The 26,400-nt window shown below is 48.6% G+C and overlaps 1 protein-coding gene across 7 annotated transcripts in view; it reads right to left on the reverse strand.

Moving 5' to 3' along the window:
* Positions 1–26,400, reverse strand: part of MDM4 (MDM4 regulator of p53) — a 373,509-nt gene that overhangs the window by 169,348 nt on the left and 177,761 nt on the right. For all 7 annotated transcript variants that reach the window (XM_078644640.1, XM_078644638.1, XM_078644641.1 and 4 more), the window contains one exon: positions 25,093–25,256. In XM_078644640.1, coding sequence (XP_078500766.1) covers positions 25,093–25,256 — 164 coding nt within the window. The remainder of the gene's footprint in view (positions 1–25,092; positions 25,257–26,400) is intronic.

The following is a 26,400-nucleotide window of genomic DNA, read 5'->3' on the forward strand; positions in this document are numbered from 1 at the left end:
AGGCCCTTTTTTTTGGGCGTGTAGTTGGATTTCCTTAAAACCGTCTATCTGCTGGGAAGACATTGACCAGGTTTCTTGCAGTAGGATAATGTCGAATTGTTTTAGGAATGACATTAATTCTGCATCGTTAGTTTTACCCCCCAGACCGTGGATATTCCACGAGCAGGCTTTCAGGGTCGGTTTTCATGCTTCCACCATCCTTGCATCCAATGTGTTTTGCTTTGGGGGTAATATTTTCCGGCATTCTTTGAAACCCCCAGACTGGCCTTGATGGATGATACGTAGATTGGCCCATCCTCCCTTAATGGTGTCCATGCCGCCAATGGCTCCCCGGAGAATACCGACTTCTAATTTAGGTGTTTTTCCTGCCAACATGGATAGTGGGCCTGGGTATCTTTCTGGCGGCACAGGTCTGATTTCGATGCCCCAAATGGCGAACTCTTCTCTGTGTCGCCAAACTTCTTTGGCTGTTTCGGGGTCCTTCCAGGTTGCCACTGTCATTTCTTTACCGTTTGTGTTGGGAATTATTTTGAATTCAATGCTTTCTATATGGGCTGAGTTCACATGTTTTAACGACTCAAACAGGTTAGAGAGTTTGATGATGGCACTCCGGTTGAGAATGTCATGCTTCCCCCTAGAGTTGTAGTGCGGTATTATTTCCTGCGTTATGGATCCCGCTGGGTAGGGGGCTTCTGGCTTCTCTTCCTGATTTGTGAACCAGATGTGATTATTTGCATTTGATGATCTAGCCGGGCTGCCCTGGTTTTGGACATTTGCCTGAATTGCTGGCTCGATTACAAAGACCGCCTGCTGAGATCTAAAATCCGTCAGAGCTTGTGAGGTGGGTCTCTGTTGTTGCTCCATTGCAGGGAAAGTTTATTTTGGTGCCGTCACCATTTTCGGAAAGTAATGCGAGATATTTTTCTGTTGTACGTGCAGATTCTGCCCAAGAGGGCCGACCGCCGGTTGCCTGGTCATTTGGGCTTGTGTTAAAATTGGGGCATTTTGGCTCTTTATGTTGACTGTTGGTTTTACATCCAAGGGCGGAAACATCGTTGTGGATATAAACCCACAATCCACTTGTTCTACCGTGTCCGCCTTTGTCATCTCTTTGCGATTTGGCCCTTGCGATGTTGTTCCTGTGATTGTATTTGGGTTGATAATTCTTATAGGATCTTTTTTTCCCTGGTGTTTATTGTGTCTAGATTTCCTGTCTCTTGCGTTCACGCTTTGTCAGTGGGATGAACTGAGTTTGTGGCCCGTTGGAAATTTTCCCCGGATCTTGCCTCCCCAAGTTTTCCGGCTCGTCCATGCCTCTGGTGGATTGATTCCCATTAATTTGGGTTACTTCTTTTCCTGTGTTGGCTGGCTCCAGAATACCTTTTCGGGGGTATGTAGTGGCATCTGTAATTTCTATCCGGGTGGGCGAGGGATGCTGTATTGGACTATCGGCCATTTGGTCAACCCTTATGTCCTCAGTATATGATACGGCACTGCCGGTTGAGCTTAACGAGCTTTCGGGATGAGTGCCTATACCTGGGATTTCAGAGGAATTATGGGCAGCATTTGGTTTATTTTGTACCTCTGCCAGAATGTCTGTTAAGATGGCCGGTAACACTTTGAGCTGGTTCATTGTTTCAAAGCACTGACATTCGTGGTACGTTGTATGCGGGTCTTTCTGTACCCGTTCAATGAAAGAATTTAACTTGAGGATCTCTTTGTCTATGCCCACCACGTGTGAGGCTAAGGTTTGCAGAATATCTATCTGTAACTCCAGCTTTTCAGAGTGTTGGTATAGTGCTGAGGAGATAGTTTCCATGATGTTTAAGAACGGCGGCCACAGTGGTGCATGAGCTGGTAAACTATCTTCTGCTGGGTGTCTCTGTTCTTGGGGACTGCGCCGATCTTTGTCCCTTAGTTTGTGTCTTGCTGAACCTAGAGCTCGTGGGACTCGTGAGTCTGGCAGATCTCGTTGGTCTCCACCCAAACCCGTATCTGGGATAGGTGTTTGATTTGCCATTGTGTTCCTTTGCTCAATGGACTTTGGCGAAGCTATATTGCTTGATGGGGAAATGTTGAAGTGCAGGGGGAAAAGCCCAGCCGGGCGATTTGATGTTTTTCTATTGATCATTTGGCTGGATGTTATAAGACAGGTGCCGGAGGAGATGAATACCTCCTGCGAGTCTGGACTTACTGTGATTTTTGGCGTGATGGTATGCTTTTTATAAGCCTCTGTGTCGGGCGAGCCACCCTTTAGCTGAGTTAGACTGTTATTTATTTATTTATTTATTCAAAGTTTTATATAGCGCGAACAAGATCCTTACAGATATCAGAGCGCTTCACAAAGACAGGGTAGGGGCATTAGGAATGAGCAGAGGTAATTGGAGCAACGTAGTAGTCACAAACATAATAGGATAATAATAACATATATAAAACATATCAATATACAATCAGTTAGACAAATAATATAAGACGACCATTGATCCCCCTACAGAGGTGTTCAGGTGCACCTTGGGTGTGTGGAAGGCTTATACCAATGTTTTAGTATAGAGAGAGCATTGAGTGGGGGCATCGGGAGAGTGAATCTGTGGCTCAGCGTGTATCATGTATTGGTCGGTAGTAAGCAAGTAGCGTAGTAGTGTCCCCATCAGGTAGAGGTATAGTGCCAAAGGGCAAGGTGTGCATTGACACAAGGCAATGCAGGGTCTCTGATCAGCACCTATAACGTTCCGGAGATCTTAGCCAGAAGGATGTTTTTCACCTCTTTCTTGAAGAGTGCAGTGGAGGAGATACGCCTGGTTTCAGGAGGGAGCGCATTCCAAATCCTGGGTGCCATTCCTGAGAAGGAGCGCTTGTAAGTTTTCTCTTTCCGGAATCTACGCGGTTTCAGGAGTAGATTTTTTTGAGTTTCTATTGGTTCTCGAACCTCCTGATATAGACAACTTTTGGGCGAGGTAGTTGGGTGCATTGTGGTGCACGGCCGCGTGTGTCATAACTGCAATTTTTAGCTGTATTCTGGCTTCAAAAGGCAGCCATTTTAGGGACTTTAAGTCTGGGGATATATGCGAATGTTTTCTTGAGCCAGTGATGAGTCTCGCAGCAGCGTTCAGGGAGGCTCTTAAGGGTGCTGTTGTGGATAGCGGGAGTCTGCTGAGGGCCACAATTCCGTAGTCTATTCGAGGGATGACTAACGCTTGTACAGCAGTTTGGAAGTCTTCAGCAGGGAGGAAGGGTTTAATTTTCCTCAGTGTGTTGATTTGGAAATTAGCTGCTTTTGTAGCTTTGCTGACGTGCTGCTGCATGTTGAGCTTGGCGTCCAGTGTGATGCCTAGGGATTTCGCTGAGTCCACGATGGTGGGTTGGACATTGAGTGCTGTTAGGTTGTTGAGCCATGTTTGGGTGGTGGAAATTTTCGCCGGGGGTGAGATGAGTAGGAACTCAGTTTTCAGAGCATTTAGTTTGAGGTGGTTATGGGCTAGCCAGGCTTGAGTGTTAATAAGCGTGGAATTCAGATGTTTGATATCATCCGGGGATTGAAGCTTTAGGTACAGTTGTGTGTCGTCGGCGTACATATGGAATTGGACACTGGAAGCTTGTAGCAAGGTGGTAAGCGGTTCCATGACAAGGTTGAACAATGTAGGGGAGAGGGAGGATCCTTGTGGAACGCCTAGATCTGCAGGCACAGGTGAAGATAGCACATTGTCGATCTTGAACTTCTGAGACCGGTTGTGAAGGAAGGACGAAAACCATTTGAGAACTGTTCCCGATAGACCCATTCTAGTGCTTAGCAGCTCCAGCAAGTTCTCGTGTTTGACCGTGTCAAATGCTGACGAGAGGTCGAGAAGGATGAGGAGGCAGGACTCATTGCGATCAAGAATTTGGAGGGCGTCATCAATTATGTGTGTCATAGCTGTTTCTGTGCTATGTTTCGCTCGGAAGCCTGATTGATGAGAGTTGAGGAGGTCAAATTGGTCAATGTGTTTTGTTAGTTGGAGTTGGACACATTTCTCCAGCAGTTTGGCCAGGGTGGGGATATTGGTGCTGGGCCGGTAATTGTTTAGGTCGGACGGATCAGCTGTAGGTTTCTTGAGAATAGGCGTGACTTGCCCCACCTTGAGGGAGTCTGGAATGAGGCCTTGTTGCAGGGAGCTGTTGATGATTTTGGTCCAGAGAGGGAGGAGCAAAGGGATGAAGTCTTTTACAGCATTAGCAGGTAGAGGGTCTGTGAGGTGATTAGAGGGCTTCAAGGTGCAGAGCAGTTTGTATATTGTTAGTTGGCTTCTTTTCATCTATAGACTTGTCCTTGTTGTCTTTTTCTGTTACGGCCTTGTCCGGAAGATCCTTGTAGTCCGTTTCCAGAGCTAATCGAGTGACGGCCCCGTCATCAAAAACCACCGGGCCAAAGTATGAGCCTAGGCTTAGAGAGCGCCGTATATCTGGTGCAATTGGTGCCTTGGGTGTTTCCATTCTACCCTCGGTACGCTCAACACTTGGCGCAGTGTCAGAGTTGGTCTTGCTATCTTCCGCCTTGGTATTTATTTGGGCCTTCACCGTATGTTGGTTCGTCATGTTTGAATGTTTTGGGAGATTTTCCCAGGGATGGTGTCTAGTCTCTTGAGGATTGTTGCTCTGTATGCTATTCTTGAGCTGTCGGGCTTTGGTCAGTGAAGTCGCCGTAGTCGCTGACTGGGACTGGGACATTTTTTTAGTGCTGAGAACGATCTTTGGATTCAGTTCATGTGTCGCTGACGACGCAGATGGTGTGGCAAAGATTAAAAAGTCTGTGATCTTGGCGTTTCTAGTGCCTACGGTCTTCAGTGGCGTTTTGGTGGTAGAGGCGCTGGCTGTGGAGTCTGGCGCCTCTGAAGAGTCCTCTGGTATGTCCTCGTCGGATGAGTGGGTGAGTTCCTCGCTCGTTTTCCTGCGAAGTGGTTTCCTTATGCTTGCTTTAGGTGAGGGGACTGTTCTAATTCTCCCCGATCTCATGGTGAGATATAGGGTGTTTTATGGAAAACTCTCCCCCTCTTCTTTCGGCCTCGTGAAACCCCAGGAACGTGCGCGCACCGGGGTGGGCAGGAGTGAGCAGGGCTGTGCTCTGTGCTCAGAGTGCTGAATTGTTTTTAGATTTTAGAGGAGTGTTTGCACCGGAGCCAAAGCGCCAAGACTTGGTGGACAATAACCAGTCCCAGCCGGGACGCAAGTATCACTAATAGTTAGTCTGCCCTGCTACAATCATCACCTTTGTTTATCATGAGCTCAGCACCTGTAGCATTCCTTACATGAATATCTCTCTCCACCGGGGAGGAGAGCGGGCACTTATGACTATAACAGAGATACCCCTACTACAGAACTGGAGTTACAGGACAGAAACTACTCCTTCTGTAGTAGGGGATCTCTGTGTATAGTCATAATCTAGTGAATAGAATGGCAAGCCCATCCCCACACCAAAGCGGCGGTGGAGAAAAGAGAAATAATACCACTATTGTGCGAACAGATTTTGCAGCGAAGCCTGCCCAGAGATATTCATGTATGGAATGCTACAGGTCTGGCGTGTTTCGCCTTCAAAAAGAACTGAAAGTAAAAGGGACCTGCAGTGCATTCTGGGATACTGTGAAGTTCAGGAAAGTTCTCTTAAAGGCACAGTATCCTGTTCTGAGCCACATAATGGCAGCCTATGGGGCTTGTCTGTCCATGTCTTCCTCTCTATCATGCCAGCGGGTGTTTGCTGTTAAAGCGAAGGAAATCTGGACAGGCTTTGCTGTTTGTGGATTTTTGGTGGAATTTCTAGTCGAAGTACTGGACAGTGTAGCCTGTGGATATAGGCTGCATTAGCTGTCTTTAATTCTCTCTTAATTGTCTGTGCAGTTCTGCATTTTCTGCCCTGGCATCAGTGTCCAAGCAGTAATGCTTAGCAAAGGTATGGACCGACTTCCAAGTGGCCGCCTTACAGATTTCTGCAATTGGAACATTACGTAGCAAAGCAGTTGTGGCAGCTTTGCCCCTGGTGGAATGAGCCTTAGGTTTACCCCCTAAGGTCTTTTTAGCTTTTTGGTAACACAATTGTATACAGGACACAATCCACCTAGAGATGGACTGCTTAGAGGTAGCAAGACCCGTCCTGACTGATCCATAATTGATAAACAATTGGTCTGACCTACGAATATCCTTGGTTTTATCCAGATAAAATTTCAACACCCTCCTAACATTCAGGGAATGCAGGGACCTTTACGCTGGAGAGGAAGGATTCTGAAAAAACGTAGGTAAAGTTATGGTCTGGTTAACATGAAAATCAGATATAACCTTTGGAACAAATTTAGGGTGAGTACGCATAACCTTAGCAGCATGAAATACAGTATAAGGTTCTTGGCAACACAATGCCTGAATTTCACTCACCCTGCGGGCCGATGTAATGGCCACGAGGAACGCCGCCTTCCAGGACAGGTGCTGCAACGAAGCCTTATGAATAGGTTCAAAAGGCTCCTTCATCAATCTGGATAGCACCACATTCAATTCCCATGAAGGCGAAGGAAGCCGGACAGGAGGGAACACTTTCTTCAAGCCTTCCAAAAAATCTTTGATCACAGGGATCTGAAAGAAGGAAGTCTGAAGGGCATTTCCTGTAGGCAGTCAGCGCAGCAAGATGAACCTTAATGGAATGGACATTAAGGCCAGACTGCGTCAGATGTAGTAGATACGGAAAGATGACATCTTCCTTACACATCGTCGGGTCAAAGTTCTTGGACTTGCACCAGATGCAAAACCTCTTCCACTTGTACGCATAGGAAGGCCTAGTGGAAGGTCGCTTAGCCTCCTTCAGTATGTCCATGCAATCTTCAGGTAGATTCAAATGGCCATATTGCACTATCTCAGGAGCCATGCCGCCAAACTCAAAGACGAGAGGTTGGGGTGCAACATCTGCCCCCCGAACTTCGTGAGAAGGTCCGGCCTGCACGGCAGCCATATGTGAGGAAGGAGAGACCGGTGAAGCAGGTCCGTGAACCACCACTGCCTGGGCCATTCCGGGGCAATCAGGATAATCCGCGCCATGGACCGGGACAGCTTGATGAGCACCGTCGGAATCAGGGGAATGGGTGGAAAAGCGTACAGAAAGCTGTTCGAACAGTTGATCCATAACGCATTCCCCAGCGTCCCCCGCTGGTAGTACCTGGAGGCGAAGTCTCGGCATTTACTGTTTTCTGCGGTTGCGAACAGATCTACGTCTGGATTCCCCCACCTTGCGACTACGTCTCCTAGCACTTCGTCGTTTATGACCCATTCGTGGTTTTCCTGAATCAGTCTGCTCAGTGCGTCTGCCTGAACATTCTGCACACCTGGTAGATGGGTAGCCGTTACCGTCAGTCCTCTGGCTAGAAGCCAGTGCCAGATCGCCTGCGCCTCCTGCGACAGGGTGCGCGATTTCGAGCCCCCCTACTTGTTGAGGTAATACATCGTGTTCGTATTGTCCGTTTGCACAAGCAGTGAGTTGGTCTGGAAGGACGGGAGAAAAGCCTTCAGCGCCAAGTGAACAGCTCTGAGTTCCAGGAAATTGATATGGTACGTGGACTCCGTCGGGGACCACGTCCCTTGAATCTGTAAGTCTCCGGAGTGCGCCCCCCAGCCGTGGAGAGACTTATCCGTCACGATAGTCTGCGTGGAAATGTCCTTGTGGAAGGGAACCCCTCTCAGGAGATTCTCCGCCGAACACCACCACTTCAGAGACTGAAGAGCATGCAGAGAAAGTCGTATCCTGTCGTCCGAAGATCCTTTCCTCTGATCCCGCTGATCCTCCAAGCACTCCTGCAATGGTCTCATGTAAAGCCGTGCGTGTGGCGTGAGGAAGATACAAGAGGCCATCGATCCCAGTAGAGAAGACACCGTCCTCACTGTTGTAGATGGAGTGGTCATAAGAGCCTGAGCCTTCCGAAGGAGTGATAATCGTCGCTCCTCTGAAGGAGACACGCTTGCTGACAGCATATTGATGGAGGCTTCCAAGTACTGTATGCACTGGACCGGAGTCGGGACAGACTTGGACATGTTGATGTGCAACCCCAGCTTGTTCAAGAGAACGCACGTCTTCTGGAAGTGTGCTTGAGCTTCCGAGAAGGAGGAGGCCTTGATCAACCAATCGTCCAGGTACGGGTAGACAAACACCTTGTTCTTCCTTAGGTGTGCAGCTACCACTGCCATGAACTTCGAGAATGTTCTGGGTGCAGACTTCAGACCGAATGGCAGTACTGTGTACTGATAATGATTGGCTCCGACTTGGAATCGCAGGAACTTCCTATGTGTGTGCAATGGGCACATGGAAGTACGCATCCCGTAGGTCTATAGCACACAGCCAGTCTCCCTGTTGCAGCTGAGGATAAATCTGATGCAACGACAGCATGCGAAACTTCTCTCTGCGAATCCACTTGTTTGCTTGCCGCAAATTTAGAAAGGGCCTGAACTCGTTCTTGTCCTTGTCCTTCTCGAAGGACCAGGAAGAACCGGGAGTACAGACCTCTTCCTCTTTGAGACAGAGGTACGTCTTCTATCACCCTTTTCCTTAATAGGATATCGGCCTCCGCCTGGAGCTCGCGCAGTTGAAACTGCGAGCTGACCGGTGGAATTGATGGAGGCGGGCTGGTGAACAGAAGACTGTATCCATTGCAAACAATATTCAGCACCCACTTGTCCTGAGTAATTCTTCTCCACTCTGCCAGAAAACATTGAACGCTTCCCCCCACCGGAGCGGGTAACGGATGTAGGGGAAGTAACCGCCCAGGGTCAAGACCCAGTAGGGCCCTTGTTCGCTGTAGGGGACTGCTGGCCTCCTCTACCCTTCTTGCGCTTCTGGAAGGGCCTCCGGAACTGCTGCTGTTGTTGCTGCTGCGGTCCCGAAGCCTGTCCTCGCTTTCTGCCCTGTGCCCCGAACTGTCTCTAGAACGGGAGGTAGGCCTTCTTTTCTTTGGGCTTTTCCAAACTGAAAGCCGTCAGGGTCTCGGCCTCCGCTTTCATGCGGGCCATCTCATCGTCCGCATGCTTGCCGAACAAGGTTTCCCCCGAGAAGGGCAGATTGGCCACCCGCTGCTGGGTCTCCGGCTTGAGTGATGTGAGCATGAGCCAAGCATGGCGCCGCTGATTGATCCCATGACAGTACCCATGGGCCGCCAAGAGAGAGACATCAGCAGCCGCGCTGATGACCTGGTTCGAAACCAGCATCCCCTCCTTCAGGATCTCCTGGAAATCCTCCTTCTTATCTCGTGGCAGTAGTTCAGTGAACTGCTGGAGGGATTCCCACAGGGCACGATCATACCGCCCTAGCAAAGCCGCATCGTTAGAGGCCTTCAAGGCTGTAGATGCCGTCCCACAGGCCTTCCTGCCAGCTGAGTCGATCCATCGGCTCTCCTTATCAGGAGGCACGGTAGAAGACGGGGAGGTAGAATGTTGTTTCCCGGCTGCCGTCACTATAACGGAGTCCGGAATCGGGTCCATCCGCAGAAAAGCCGGGTCGGAATCCGGGGCCCTGTACTTCTTAAGAAGCCGGGATGGAGAGGCTTTAGTCACTGCAGGCGTTAGGAACAGTTCCTCCACGGGCTCTACCAATCCTGGTACGAGCGGTAGTAAAGGGCGAGACAAATGCTTCTTATGAAGCGTCTCAAAAATCACAGACGTCGTAGGTGTTGGAGCCGTCACCGTGATTCCCAATTTCGCTGCACCGCTCAGGAGAACATCCTGGAACGTACTGATGTCGTCCACAGGAGACACTGTCGTCCCCGGGGATTCCGACAAAGTCGGGGAGTAGGTCCTGGTCGAGTCCGTGCGGGACCGTGAGCCGCGCCTCCTGTGGCGCAGTCTTGACCTTGTGGAGGATCTGTGACGACTGCGAGATCTCCCCCTCCGTCCGAAGCAGGATCGCGACCTCCTTGGCTTCGGTCTGTCCCGCCGGTTCCACCGGGGCGGGCGACTTAGGCTTGGCTGGGGCCCTCGGCCGAGGGGTCCCCTTAGGAGGAGTAGGATACCGTGGCAGTGAAACTGACCTCAGAGGAATCGGAGGAGGTTTGTCAGCCAGCAGCTGAGGATGAGGTGGAAGTGGTGGAAGTGGAGGCGTGGTGGAAGTGGAGGCGTGGTGGAAGTGGAGGCGGGGTGGGAGCCCGCGGAGGAAGTCCTCTCAGTAATGGAGGAGGAGGCGTAACTGGCTTCGGCCTCGCAGGGGTATACACAACGGAGTACACCGAGCCCTTACTAGGCTGGGACGTTGGAGTCTCCCATAAGCACTTGATGCCTACCAGACGGACTCCTGGCGCCAGAACTCCTTCTGCGCCTTTCCTGCGTCGAAGAACGGCGACCCGATGGCGAGCAACGGCCCCTTGACAGCGAGCTTAGTCTCCTTGACGGCGAGCGCCTATCCCTCGACAGCGAATGCCTTCGCCTCAACGGCGACCTACGCCTCGACGGCGACCTCCTGCGCCTCGATGGCGACCTCCTGCGCCTCGACGGCGATCTTCTCCTCGATGCCAAGGATCCCCTCGACGCCGACCTGCTCCTCTTCGACGACGGCAAACGGCGGTGTCGCCGAGAGCCGATGCCGGACCACCTCTCGACGTCGAATACTCGACTCCGACGAGGAAGACGACGAAATCGTCACTGGAGACCTCGACGGCGGTCTGTTCAGTTCCCTCGACGCCGAGCAGCGACATCGCTTCGACCCAGAGCCCTGGGGAGACGGGGAACAGACTGTAGTCATCCCTCTCGACGCCGTAGTCGGTGCAATCGACGCAGGAGTAGAATGGGGACACTTGCTGGTCTTCCTGCCCCTGGGGAGCCCCCCCAGAGGCCTCAGCATGGGAGAGGAAGCACCTCCAGGCCCACCTTGTGCCTTCAGTCTTCTGTCTTCGAGGCCCGGAAGCCTGATCTTCATCCTATCCCTCAGGGTCCTGCTAGAGAAACCCTGGCAGATGTCACACTCTTCTGGGACATGAGATGAAGGAAGGCAGATGATACACACCTCGTGTGGGTCCGACTTGGCCTTCTTCCTGGAGCACTCAGGGCATTTGTCGAATAATGCAGGCATATTGACCTTAAAGAGTGCACCAAAACACACACCAGGAAGCAAAGCCTCAAATTACTTCAGAAAAGTACTCAAATATGTGAAAAAAATGAAAATATAACCAATAAACCCTTGAAAAGGGAGAGCTCAATGATCCAGGGTCCTGCTTGCAGGAGCCGGAAAAAAGAACTGAAAGTAAAAGGGACCTGCAGTGCATTCTGATATACTGTGAAGTTCTGGAAAGTTCTCTTAAAGGCACAGTATCCTGTTCTGAGCCGCATAATGGCAGCCTATGGGGCTTGTCTGTCAATGTCTTCCTCTCTATCATTCCAGAGGGGTTTTGCTGTTAAAGCAAGGGAAATCTGGACAGGCTTTGCTGTTTGTGGATTTTTGGTGGTATTTCTAGTTGAAGTACTGGACAGTGTAGCCTGTGGATATAGGCTGCATTATCGGTCTTTAATTCTCTCTTAAGTGGCTCTGCAGTTCTGCATTTTTCGACACCTTAAGAGATTATTTTTGATTGCTCCGGGGTCCACGCACATGGGCGGATCTCTGTGTATTATGACTATACACAGAGATCCCCTACTACAGAGAGGTTCGACTATTGTAATGCCTTGTATATGGGCTCTCAGAAGCGCACTGGTGAAACATCTTCAATCTCTACAAAATGCAGCTGTTAGGCTGCTGCTGAAAATTCCAGAATTTGCCCCTTTCTCTCAATCCTTGCAGAGCCTCTATTATTTACTAGTTAGGGAAAGGATTAATTTCAAAGTACTATGTTTGGTGCATAAAGCTCTTCACCCGACAATCAGAAAATGTTTTTCTGGCACCCACCTGGTTGTACGCTCAGATCAAATTCTGATAGACCAGTGGCTGTTTCCAGAATAAATAAAGCAAGATGGGGCAGCAGGAGTTTTTCCCTCTGTGCTAGCAAACTTTGGAATACTCTGCCATTATACTTAAGATATCAACCTAATTTGCGGCAGTTCAGGAAAACGCTAGAAACCTGGCTTTTCTCACAAACAGATAAATATTATCAGCTCTGATTTAGGCACAGGTGTTTTTTTTTTTTAACACTAGCGCCAAGGCACCCTTGGGTAATCACCCTATACAAGTTTATTTACATTATATTTACATTTGCAGTGAGACTTATGATGCCACTGCACAGCCAGCATATGCCACCTGGTGTGCTTCACCAGCAGGATGCAGGAAGCCATCAATCCCATCCTCACTGAGCTACAGGACAGAGGTTTCAACATCAGTATAGCAAGTTGGACTTCTTTGCAGATGTATCCCCACTTTTTGCACTCATTTGAACTGCTAGATGCTATGTTCGACTGACAGTGCACTGAAGCCTGCTAACCAGGCCCAAGTGCCAGTGTTTTTCCATTAAAAACAAAATGTCTAATTGTAACCCAACTGGCAAGGACTTTAGCACTCTAAGTCCCAGGTAAATGGTACCTCTGGTACCCAAGGCATGGGTACAAAAGAGTCTCTATGGGCTGCAGCATGTCTAATGCCACCGAAAGGGACCCCCACAAAATCTACATGCAAACTGCCATTGCAGGATGTGTGAAAGGGCACAAGCCCTTCTGAAAACACTATTACACACAACGTGTGTGCAATACCAAAGTACACTGCAGGTACGTTATGCAAGTCACCTCTACATTAGGTCTTAAGAGCACTAAGAAAGGGTGCATTATAGCACTTATGAGGACATATCTGTATAAGCAGATGTGCCCCTTTGATGTCTAGTCCTATTACTAGATATTGCAAGTGAACAGGAAAGCCATCTTATGTTGTGTAGTTTCCACTTTCCAGTAGGAACTGTGCGTTTGTTGGGCAAAATAAATGTTGGGATGATGCCAGACGGATTCAGAATACCCCCACAGGATATGTTGTCTTATAGATCAGCAAGCTCACGAGCCACCATAGGCACCCCTAAACGTTGACAGGTAGCCAATGGCTTGGGCAACCAGCGAACATAGCAAACACAACAAGGTGCTGGTTGGAGTTCCGGAGGACCTCGAGGGGCCCAGTGTGGAGCTATTTGTTGAGGATTTAATGCTCAATCACCTCAAGCCAAAACGCCGGTCTAAAATATTTACCGTCGAGCGTGCACACCGGGCGCCCATCCCAAAACCTAAACCGGGAGCGCCGCCAAGGACGATCATTGCTAAAATCCTCAACTACAGAGACAGAGACGCTGTGCTGCAGGCGGCCAGACAATCTGGGGACCTACTTTACGAGAACGCCACAATTCGATTCTTTCCCGACTTCACCATCCAGGTCCAGCACGAGAGGAGATCCTTTGCGGGTGTGAAGGGGGTGCTCCGAGAGAAAGGCATCAAATACATGATGTTCTTCCCTGCCAAACTCAAGGTTATCATGGGAGGCAAATCCTTCTTCTTCACTTCGCCGTCGGAGGTGCAGGACTGGATCGACAAGGAGGTGCCCATGACAGGCGAGGGTGCAGAGAATCAGAACTGGAGAGACATTCAGACCGCATCCCCGGGCTCAGCAGCCGGGAGATCTGAACAAGATGGCCAAAGTCAACGCTCCTGGAGATCCCGCTCCGCGAGTCCGAGATGAGACACAGCAGAGAGTACCCCGAAGGCGAGATTCGAGAGACTCACAGAGCCGATAAGTGTCACTTTATTTATAGACCTGTTGCCTTTGACCCTTAGATTCTGAACCAAAAGGGGTTAGTTACCCATCTGGCATCATAATCAAACGTAGACACTGGGCATTCCGAGTTGCAGGACTCATGAACTACTTTCACATTATAGTTGGGGGGGGGGGGGGGGGGGGGAGGGTCGCAGGCAGCGGGTGGGGGTGGGCCAATACACGCTCCAAGTGAAAGGTCCATCTAGGGGGAGGGTGGGTTGTTCATTGTTGTAGCTTCTTTTTCAGGGGTTGTATCTGGGGCGAAAGGCACTCTGCTAATTGGGGATGTGGGTAGTTCTAAACCCGCGGAGCAGGGCGGCAGGGAGGGGGGATGGAGCACAGGGTGTTGGGGACGTGGGTGGGAAGGGATGGGTGGTGGTTGGGAACAGTTTGGTAATTTTGGCAACGTCACATCAATCATTCTATTGTTATGGTACAAGAAGCGCAACTCTGGGCAAGGTATCCGGCCAGAAATATTCCTCTTTACACAAGCAGGAGGTTTGGAGGGAGAATCCAATAGCTCATACACATCTCGATGAAGTGGGATAAGAGTCTAAAGGTGCGGAGTTGGAACGTCAACGGATTGGGGGATAAGCTCAAACGCACTATCGTCCTACAGACCATTAAACGACATCTCCCTGACGTAGTACTCCTTCAGGAAACACACCTATTGGGTAACTCATGCCACGCACTGAACCGGTGGGGTTACTACATGGCGACTCACTCAGGCTTCACCTCAGGATCTCGAGGGGCGGGCATACTGCTTCGACGCAACTTCCCCTTACTCATTGAACACTCTGACTCAGACCCCTTGGGGCGCTTCGCTGCTATATCAGGTTCCTGGGAGGACTATAAGATCAACCTAGTTACATTCTATATACCACCTGGGCTTCAGACACAATCATACCAAGAGCTAGGTAAACTAATCCTTTCCCTTCCCGAGGGACGCCTACTGATAGGGGGCGATTTCAACGCAGTAGTGTCAGGTACCCTAGACAGATTTCCACCTAGAGACATCCCACAGGGTCACAGATGTCTCACTGACTTTTTAGATGCTTTTGGCCTTCTAGATCTGTGGCGAACCCGCCACCCACGAGACTCACAGTACACCTTTTCGGGTCCGCACCGATCGTTCTCAAGCCTCGATTACTTACTGGCACCACAATACCACGACAACACTCCAAGAGGTCACTCACCTGGCGAGAGGGGTCTCAGACCACTCGCCGCTGTTGGCCCACCTCACAATGAGCAACAAACAAGAGGGATGCACGGCACCGATTAATGCGTGGTACCTGCGATGCGAGCCCATCAGACGTAGTCTCCTCCTCTCCATAGACCGATACTTCGCGGAAAACGATGGTACCGTGACCTCGTCCATGATGCTCTGGGAGGCCTTCAAAACCGTGCTTAGAGGAGAGGGCCTATCGGCAATCTCAGGGCGCCGAAAGGAGCGTGCAGAGCAAATAGCAAGTATGGAGAGAGACTTACTGCAGGGAGAAGCAGAGGCTAACGCAGGGGGTGATCCCGCGGCAGTCCACCTTATGGAACTCAAGGCAGCGGAATATAGAGCACTAGTCACCGATGCCGCCAAGACCATCGCGAGAGACAAAGAGGGTAGATTGTACGACCAAGGGGACAAGGCGGGCAAGCTCATAGCCTGGCTCGACAAAAAAACAACAGGCACACAGAGTAGTTGCTGAGCTCCGACCGGAGTCCGGTGACGTGCTCACCGAGCCCCGAGCCATAGCTCAAGAATTTGCGTCCCATTACCAAAAGGTATACAGTAAAGGTTCGGATAGGCCAGAGGAGGGCTCGGTCTCCTTACTGACAGATATCCGAAATGCCCTCTCTCTCAGACTTGGAGAGAGAGGACTTAGAGGCGCCGATCACGGTTGAGGAATTGACCCGAGCAATCTTAGACCTCCAGTCTGGAAAGGCCTTAGGGCCCAACGGCTTACCGATATAAAAGTATAAGCTAAACCCCTCTGGCCTCGGCCCATACCGTAGAAAGATGTTCGAGGAGTGCAAGGACCGAGGTGTCCTGCCGTGGGATCAGCACATAGCCACGATAGTGGCCATTCACAAAGAAGGGAACCCCAGAGACTCCTGCGCCTCTTACAGACCCATATCCCTTCTAAATGCAGAGCCCAAAATATTAGCCAAAGTCCTCGGTAACAGACTAAAACCTGTCCTCCCTGCTCTGGTCCACCCGGACCAGTCTGGCTTTATGCCACACCGTAATACTGCGCTTAAACTCCGAAGGCTACATGGAGTCCTGGGCCGCTGCCACACTCTCCAAGAAGACGCGGTGTTGCTCTCCCTGGACGCTACAATGGCGTTTGACACGCTTGAGTGGTCCTACATGATGGCGGTCCTCCGCAAACTAGGATTTGGCCCTAGCTTTATAGGGTGGGTGCGCCTCCTATACACTGAGCCCTTAGCCCAAGTCTCCGTCAACAACAAAATTTCCAAAATCTTTGAACTCGGACGGGGAACGAGACAGGGCTGCCCCCTCTCGCCCCTCCTCTTCGCCCTCTCACTAGAGCCCCTGGCCGCGTGGATCAGGAGGATCTATCCCTGAAGGGGATACGCTGGGCTGATGGCTGGGAGGACAGAATGTCGCTTTACGCGGATGACGTCCTACTGTACCTCACCAGACCCCGAAAGTCCCTAATAGTCGTTATGGATATTATAAACAACTTCGGGAAAAACTCTGGCTACAGCATCAACTGGGGCAAATCTGTTCTCTATGTACTAGAGGGAGGGGTTCCCGTGCTTCCACGGAACTGCCCTATCACGGTGGCCACCGAGGGGTTCCGCTACCTGGGGGTATTCATCTCCAAAGATCCGGAGGTGAGATACGAGAGGAACCTCCTTCCGCCTCTCCAGCGGTTCAAGAAAGATACTGCCTCCTGGCGGCGGCTCCCGATGTCCCTCCTCGGACGGGCGGCACTCTTTAAAATGAGGACACTGCCTCGGTTCTTGTACGCCCTGCAAAACCACCCGGACCTTGTCCCGAAGGCATACTTCGCCTCTATTGAGGCCACTCAGAGGGAACTGCTGTGGTCTGGAATGCCCCGCATATCCATACAGAAATTGACCTTGGGATGGTTTGACGGGGGTATAGCACTCGCGGACATCCGCAAATACTACTGGGCCGCGCATCTCTCGGCCATTAACCACTGCACCTACAGCGATGGGAATGACCCGGCGTTCGGAATGGACCGATGGCTGCTGGAGAGTGGAAACTTCAAGGCGGCACTCTACTCCAAACCGGGACGATACCCGCTTACGGGGCCTACGCACCACTCGGTGCAGATATGGCATATCGTGCAGCGCACACTAGGCTGGGCGGATATCCTCACGATGGCCACCCCCCTGTGGGTCTCGGAGAGACTCGGCAGGCTAGGCCGCACCAAGGGATTCCGCAACTGGGACCTCATAGGCATCTCTCACGTACGAGATCTGTGGGGCCCGAAGGGGATGATACCATTTGCATCACTCCAGCACACATACGAACTAGCCCACTCAGAACACTTCAGATACACTCAGGTCCGACACTCCCTACAAACCAACATTCCTGCGGGTACGCAGCCCCCTGCCTCCTCACCGCTGGAGGACAGGCTTCTTGACGGTCACCTTCCCGAACACGCAATCTCACTCACATATAAGAAAATCATCAATCAGTCCTCTGACCTACTGTCCCCCCTCAAGGGTAAATGGGAAGCTGATGGGCTAGAGATAGATGAGGAGGAATGGCGCAGTGCATTAGCCTCCCCTAAGGAGGTGGCTATTCCGGCCAGGTTTAGGCTCATCCAACTAAAAATCCTACATCGTGTCTACCTCTCAGGGACTAGACTACAGGGAATGGGCCGAAGTGCAGATGGTCTTTGTAGACGGGGTTGTGGAGAGGTGGGAACCTTTTTTCATATACTTTGGGACTGCCCGCGGTTGAGACAATTCTGGACCAGAGTGACCCGATGTATGCAGGAGGTCTGGGAGGTGGAGGTCAGGCTTGAAGCCAAGAAATGCCTGCTGAACATCTGGGAACCTACAGACCTATCGCTTAGTGGGAAAGTTTGGGCCACTCTAGGCTTTGTGGTCGCTAAAAGGAACATAGCAAGGCTGTGGGGGGCGACTCAACCTCTTAAGATTGGACAATGGAAGTCCGATATAGACTGGTGCATGCTCCAGGAGAAGACTGTGTATGAGGCAAGGGGCTGCCCGGGGAAGTGGACATGGATTTGGTCCGCCTGGAACGAGTACAGAGGAAACATCTGTGAGCCCCCCCAAACCGCTCTGATTGACGAACCACTTGTACTGTGAACTCTACTTGCTAGACTGTTTCTGTCCCTATACACTGTGATTACTGTATATGTCCCGAGACTCCTTGCGCTGCAAAGGTAACCGAATTAATGTTATACTGTGATGATTGCTACCTGTTTTGTCACTTGTTAATAAAAAGAATTTAAATAAAAAAGGCATAGCCATGAGCGACACCTGAACTTCACCTGAGAAGGCTCTGGATTTCATCCATGTGTGGTGCCACAGCACCATGCTAGGGCAGACTGCTTATCCATGTCCAAGCATTATAGGCCGTGTGGACGCTATCCTGAATAGTCTGCGCCAAGTTAGCAGGAAGTCCACCGGCACTGCTGGCAAGATGGCTACTGTGTAGGTAATCCATTGCATTATGGACATGTTGGCAAACACATGGCATTGACTGAATGAAGGGCACAGCCAGTTGAAGAGAAATTTGTTTTCTGTATGCCTCAATTATCCTCAACTCTCTATCTGGGGCAGTCATAGAAAAGATGTCTGGCTGTCTGGACTGACCAGGCTAGTGGAAGCCTAAACCACCAGGCAGCATCACCCAGAGAAGGTATGGGGCATGCTACCCATCTATTTACATGTGGGCAGGAAGGTGGTGCCCAGAAGGGTGTCTAGTCAGGGCTTCACTGAATGGCAACAAGTGCTCGGATGAGGTCTGTCCAAGCTGAAAATAGTCTGTGAGGACATTGTTTTTCAGTTCAGACAGCAACTGTAAACAGTTGAAAGTCTGATGACCACTGCAAATAAGGTGGTCTTCTGCTGAAGTACCAGAGGGACAGCACATCTCCATGTCAGGGGAAGTGTTCATTCTACTGGCCTGTTGTAGGTCCAAACAGAAATTGTCATTGTATTGTGGGGGAATTCAAACCATTGTTGCCAAAGGCTGTATGGTTTTGGTCCGAATCAAATCTGAAATGATGTTACAAGGCAGGAGGGAGCACCTTGGCAAATGTGCAGATTTGTCTGAGCCGGAGTGAACAGAAACCGCTTGCATCCAGACTGTTGTAGTACATAACCTTGGTCGAGGTAGATATGGATTTGGTTCAGAGTCTGACGGGAAAATAGGACTGGTGTAGGCGTCATGTGGCTGGACCTGGAGTGGCTCAGGGTGCTGGATGTGTAAAAAGCACCAGAGTCAAAGCTGAACCTAAAGTGGGTTCAAGAAGCATATACGGCACAGAGGGCATGCCAGCAGGCTGTAACCAGACAGGAGGCCTCCACAGATCCATGGGGCCTGAAGGTGCGCTAGAGGAAGCCAGCAGGGAGGCAAATATTCACAATATGGCTTCCTTGAATGCCTTAATCTGCTGCAGCAGTGCAGATGGCCCCAGAAATTCGAGGTGTATCGTGATTAGCTCCTCTGGGGCGTAACAGGACCTAGGGGCTCTAGAACACCCTTACAACTTCTCTGAAGGAGAGTAGTGAAACTGGGACGAGGTTCATTTAGACTTCTTGTATTTCTTTAAGACTTTGCGCCTGATCTGAAGACATGGACCATGATAAAGACCTGTTGCAGGAGTGGCCCTGAGAGAGAGAACAGGGCTTACATGAGTTCCTGCAGGGTGTAGAGATGCAAAACATAGCTATACGATCCCAAATTGCGTTCAGGCATGTAAAGGCAAACTACTTGCACGACTCCTAGCTTGAACAAACACATTAAACACACATGGTGGGGGATCTGTCACAGACATCTGCTTTCTGCATTACCTAAAAGGCTTCAACCCTGTAGTTTTAGGAGGTGACATGTTTTCCCTTGCACAAGAGAAAATAATTTAGTTAGTAAGAACACGTTACTTGCCTTCTGTAATGCTCTTTCTGGTAGAGACTTAATCTAGCCGCAGATTCCTCACCCACTGAATATTCCACAGGTGTCAGAATGGATCTGGAAACTTTACCGTAGTACCTCTGTGCGCGGAAGGTGGTGCTGTGCGGCTCTGCACTGATGTTCCACTCCATAAGTGACAAGCCTGTATTGGAGCCTCTCCCGCAAGCTGAAGTAAGTTGCTTTTGAGACTGTCCGTGACCCCAGAGGTGGAGCCCCAAAAGTAAACTGATAGTCCAGTATACAGATTCCTAGACTTGGGATCTTATTAATGAGTAGAATCTAATCAAAGAACGGGTTTATGATCGGCAGGAATTTGCAACTAGACAGAGTCTCTACCAGAAAGAGATGAACAAGTTATTTACATTTGATAACACTAACAGAGACTTCTAGCCACGGATTCCTCACCTTTTGAATAGATACCAAAGTAGCACCTAATTGGTGGGCTGTGAATTGACTAAAACTAGTGGGGCGGAGCACAGACGCTGGCAGAGTGATAGTTTGACCAATGTGGGACGGCATCACGACGTTTGGTAGAAAGGATGCGAGAGTATGCACAACCAGCTTACCAAGGCAGAAGATTTTGCACGTTGGATGGGCACCAAGAGCCTGACACTCACTCACACGCTGTGCTGAGGTAATGTCAATTAGGAACACAGTTTTTGATGATGAAGAGCCGTAGTGGGCAGCTGTGGGGTGGTCGAATGGAGTATGCATTAAACAAGTACGGACAGGATTTCAGTCCCATTGAGGCATCACAAAAGGAGAAGGGTGTAACAACTGATGCAGCCCTTTAAAAAAACCTCATCACAACCGGTGATTTAAATAACAAAAATGTATCAGGTAATTGCAGGAAGGACAAAAAGGCAAAAAGAGAACCTTTAACAGGGCCCAAGGCAAGGCATTGCAGGGCGAAAGAGAATAATTTCATAAATAACTGCACATCTGACAACTGGGTCTGGAGGGGTTCAATCTGGCGTGCACAGCACCAAACCACAACTTTGTCCCAGCGACAGGCGTATGTAGTCTTTGTTGAGGGACGCCTTGCTGCCAAGATGACATTCAGAAGGAAGATCGAATGCATTCAGCAGACACCGCCAAATCTCCATGCATGAAGGTGGAGTCTGTGCAGGCCTGGATAGAAAACCACACCATAACGCTGAGATAGCAGTTCTCCCGGAGGGGCAGCCTAATCAGAGGGTATATACTCCAGTCCAGGAGATCCGGATACCATAATCACTATGCCCAATCTAGAGTCACTAGGATGACTTGGGCCTGGTCAGTCCGGATCTTCTTGAGAACTTGGGGCAGAAGAGGTATCGGCGGAAAGGCATAGAGGCGTCCTGAGTTCCACTCAAAATGGAATGCTTCTCCGAGCGGAGACACACTTTTGAAAACTCCAACACTTAGAAGTGCAGACATTGCGCATTCTCAGTGGTGGAGAAAAAAGACCAAGCAAAGGTTCTACCCCATTCGCAGAATGAAGGAAGAAAAACTGGCTGCTCACTGATCTGAAGAATTTAGGTAATAAGTTCAGCACAAGAGTAGCTGAACAGAGGTCAGAGAATTCACGGTAGCCCGATACCAAGCAATAGAAAATCTGACAGTTTGAGTCTACAAGGAGGCTTGGAACCCTGGCTAGCTGGACTTTGGGTCAGATAATGAGGTGGATGGGCTAACTTTGGTCTATCAATATTTAACAATGTTTTAAATGTCAACTGATGCATTAAAATACTGCTATTTTACATAGAGTACGAAGAGTTGGTAGCCTGGCATCGGGGAATAAATCAAGCATGTGAATCTATGAAAGATACAATGCTGCAGAACAGAGTTCCATGGTACCTTCGTGTGAAAGACTACTAGGATCCAGACTGGGCCAGAGTGGTTGTAATTTAACAGCACACAGTCAAATCTGCTAGTGTACAAAAAGTGGCATGCAAAGAAAGATAAAAAGGGAGAATAAAAGCAAAGGGCAAAAAAAAGCGGTGGAAGCACAGCATAGATAAACTAACTTCTCCAAAACTGTTACCTTTGTAATAGGGGAGCATAGGGTTCCTGGCCAGACCCACTTATCTATCCTCTGGACGCCCAATGGAGCATTGCAGTACACAGTGAAGAAATATCCATCCCTTTGAGGGGGACACAGCTTGTTGTAGGTTCAAGTTGAGCCTATCCAGCAAATGAACATCCTGAATTTTCACTTGACTAGCTGAGCTGAACAGGATGTCATACTTGTTAGCACGGTAGACAGACCCATGACATACATAGAAAATTTGCAGTTGCACATCACATACTTGCAAGCACAGCCATTAATAAAGACATCAAAAGCAGATATCTACAAGACATATGTAACTAAGGCGTGTCAGGTAAAACCCTCATGCAGGACGGCATTGGTTTCTTGTTACAATTTTAGTAAGAGGTCTTGGATTAAAGCATTTGAAGCAATAAATTTTTCGCAAACACCAGATATTTTACAATAAAAAATGTTTTGAAGATATACTATACCTCCTCTTAATTGCATGCAGGACCAATATGGGGTTCCAATATCATTGAGATTCGAGACTTCAAAGGAGTTTAAAAACAACTTTACAGATTTCTAAGCTTAAATTACCTTTCTCATCCAGATGATTTGAAATGCTCATTATAAACAGCAACTCATTAAAGAGACTAAATGTCATTAAACTTAAGAAACGCATGCACACCTATGTTAGGTACACCTTACTGGGCAAAAAACTGTGGGGAACCATAATCTGACAAATATCTAACCAGATTAATCTCCATGTATCCATGCCAATCAAGTCACAACCTATTGTTAATTGTTATTTTATTTTGGCTAATAAACACAAATTGTGCACTTGCCTAGAAAGCTTCGGCTCAAAGTTCAAGATGGGATTAAATTAGCGGTCTTATGCATATCACATTTCATTCCAGATGTCCAAAGGTGCTAAATGGTTAACAATGGGTGATTACACACATAATTAAACAATTTGGCCATGAAAGGGTCCCAGTGGAAACTAAAATACGTCTGTGCCATCAAATCCTAGGTAAGAATCTCAAATATGACATTTAGAAGAATAACTGACAACTAATTCGTTACACACACTGCACAATATGCTACATATAGATATACTTGCTTCCGTTTCGGACCTTCTAAACTTTTAATGTGGGGCTCAGATTTCAGTAAGAAATGTATACTTGCTTAGATGTTCAGTCGGATCGTCAAAACAACCAAAGGTAAGCATATGGGAGGGAGAATGCAAAACAGATTATCCAGACAGGTGTTTATCTATAGGACATTCTACTTGCCTCAGATGGATCTTAAATACCCGCTTTTCCTAAGTAAAAGTGATTATCAATTTCCTACAACACTGGAATAATGAAACTCAGAGAATATCAATGAGAACTCAACAGTAAGGCCATAGTGAAAGCAACATCCAATCTTTTACCAGGCCGAAGTCATGGTCATTGATTACATTTATTTATTTATTTATTTATTTATTCAAAGTTTTATATAGCGCGAACAAGATCCTTACAGATATCAGAGCGCTTCACAGAGACAGGGGTAGGGGCAGCAGGACTGAACAGAAATAATGGGAGCAGTATAATAGTCACTAACATAATAGGATAACAGTAACGTACAGAAAACATATCAATATACAATCAGGTAACAAATAATATAAGCCGGCACAAGTCATTGATCCCACTACAGTAGGGTTCAGGTAAACCTTGGATGTGTGGATGGCTTATACCAATTTCTTAGGATAGAGAGAACACGGGGTGGGGGCACCGGGAGGGTGATTCAATAAACTAAAGTGTATCATATATTAGTCGGTAGTAAGAGAGTAGCGTAGTAGTGTCACAATCAAGTAAGAGTATAGTGCCAAGAGACAAGGTGATCAATGATACAAAGCGATGCAGAGTCTCTGATCCAGCACCTATAAAGTTCAGGAGATCTTGGCCAGAAGGATGGTTTTCACCTCTTTCTTGAAGAGTGCAGTGGAGGAGATAAGCCTGGTTTCAGGGGGGAGCGCATTCCAGATGCTGGGTGCCATTCCTGAGAAGGAGCGCTTGTATGTTTTTTCTTTCCGGAATCTACGAGGTTTCAGGAGTAGATTTTTTGTACTTCTATTGGATCTCGAACCTCCTGATATAGACAACTTTTGAGCGAGGTAGTTGGGTGCCTTGTGGTGCACGGCCGAGTGTGTCATAACTGCGATTTTTAGTTGTATTCTGGCTTCAAAAGGCAGCCATTTTAGAGACTTTAAGTCTGGGGGTATATGCGAATGTTTTCTTGAGCCAGTAATGAGTCTCGCGGCAGCGTTCAGGGAGGCTCTTAGGGGTGCTGTTGTGGATAGCGGGAGTCCGCTGAGGGCCACAATTCCGTAGTCTATGCGAGGGATGACTAAAGCTTGTACAGCAGTTTGGAAGTCTTTGGCAGGGAGGAAGGGTTTAAGTTTCCTCAGTGTGTTGATTTGGAAATTAGCTCCTTTTGTGGCTTTGCTAACGTGCTGTTGCATGTTGAGCTTGGCGTCGAGTGTGATGCCTAGGGATTTCGCAGAATCCACGATGGTAGGTTGGACATTGAGTGCTGTTAGGTTATTGAGCCAGGTTTGGGTGGTGGAAATTTTCGCCGGAGGTGAGATGAGTAGGAACTCAGTTTTCAGAGCATTTAGTTTGAGGTGATTATCGGCCAACCAAGATTGAGTGTTACTAAGTGTGGAATTCAGAAGTTTGATATCTTCCGGGGATTGTAGCTTTAGGTAAAGTTGTGTGTCATCGGCGTACATATGGAATTGAACATTGGATGCTTGGAGCAAGGTGGCGAGCGGTTCCATGACGAGGTTGAACAGTGTGGGGGAGAGGGAGGATCCTTGTGGAACACCTAGATCTGCAGGCACAGGTGTAGATAGCACATATTACAAACATTTTGCTAAGTCACATGTGCTTACTGAAAGAGCTGTACAGCAAACGCTTTGATGATTTGAAAATGAATCACTAATTAAAACAATGACACTCTTTGGTAACTTTTTTATGTAGGTATGCAGCTAGAATGTCCATTTGTGCCTTGACATTTTCATGAATATGTGTGCTTGTGTTTTTTGGTTAATGCTACGACCTGGTACAGTGGTGTGTCTGGAAAAGTGCTTCTCGTGGTAATACAAAATAGGTTTACCCTTGTACTCTTAAAAGAATGGATTTACCCCATTGTATGACCATTTTTGTTTCAGAAGAGAATACATACCTGATTCGTGGGTATATCAGTCGATCCATTGCTCAGTGGATCATAGCTGTTTCTTAAGTTCCCGAGAAACCACCAGGGCAGTCCGGCCACATCCCACTCCTCAAACACTAGCTCCATTTTCGGCTGCTTACTCAGGGGCTGCAAGGGGTCTTCGGCCAGGTAGTCTGTACATTCCAAAATAAATAGTCAGGAAAAAGTGTCAGAGCCTACTGTGAAGCATCATGAGGCAGTAATGAGTACAAGTACTTCAATGTCCATCCTGCTAAGTGTGTTACTGTGGGAAAATTCTCCTGCCCACAGGCCCCCCCCGCCCCCCCTCCCCCTCACTAACAGCAGAAGCACCACATAACACCAATTTCAGACCAGGAGCGTAGTTTTGCTAGAGCCTTTGCTGAATATCTCTGAAATCTCCCAATGACACCTTAGTACAACTTTGACACTTCTCACTTCAACAAACAACTCAAAATGACAACAGACAGTACATAAATGTAGCAAACTCATTTCATCAAAATCTTGCCGTTTTGGACATTACGGACAGGCTTAGTAAAATCAGATTGTTGTTAGCCTTTCTAGGACGTCCTGTAAAATCAAATCCCGGGTTGAAAAAAGGCATTGTGGGAAAGTGGGTTTCTGTTGCAGTAACCTACCCACCCACTTTTTGCCTGATCTTTGATGCAACTTTGACAGCAGAGTACTGGGTCCCTGCTGTCCATGTTCCCAGTACCAGTGTTCCTTCCCCAAAACTGTACCATGATTGGCACTTCACACCCCCTGTAAGTCTCTTACAAATGGTACCATGTTACCTAGGGCATTGGGACTGAAGAGGGTCCTCTAGGGACCCCTCAAACCATGCAAAATGCCCCTGCAGCCTGCATGCCTTGGTGCAGAGAAAAATTACAGTCAACATGGCACACTGCCTGTGTGCCATGCCAAGCAGCACTGCCGAACGGATAGGTAAGATAAATTAAGTTGCAAATGTGATTTGTCACAACCGTTTTGAACCCTTAAAGTTGGTTGGTGAAATTGCGGATCCACAGGTTGCCCCTACGGAAATAAAACAAGTTGTATTACCTGACAGTACTAATCATGACGTGAATAGCTGTTTTGAAATGTTGGACATGAAACTTGACAACTTATATATTTTAATTTTACTACTGTTGGACCAGGTTACTAAATTATCAAATAGAACTTATTGTGACCACGACAAAATCCGTCACAGGGAAGCTAATGAGTCTTTGACAATAGATCAGTTAAGCACGAATTGCAAACCTCCTTCATCCAATATATAAAGTAAGGCACTACAACAGG

This window comes from Lissotriton helveticus, chromosome 5_1, assembly GCF_964261635.1.
Source record: "Lissotriton helveticus chromosome 5_1, aLisHel1.1, whole genome shotgun sequence".
Lineage (NCBI taxonomy): Eukaryota > Metazoa > Chordata > Amphibia > Caudata > Salamandridae > Lissotriton > Lissotriton helveticus.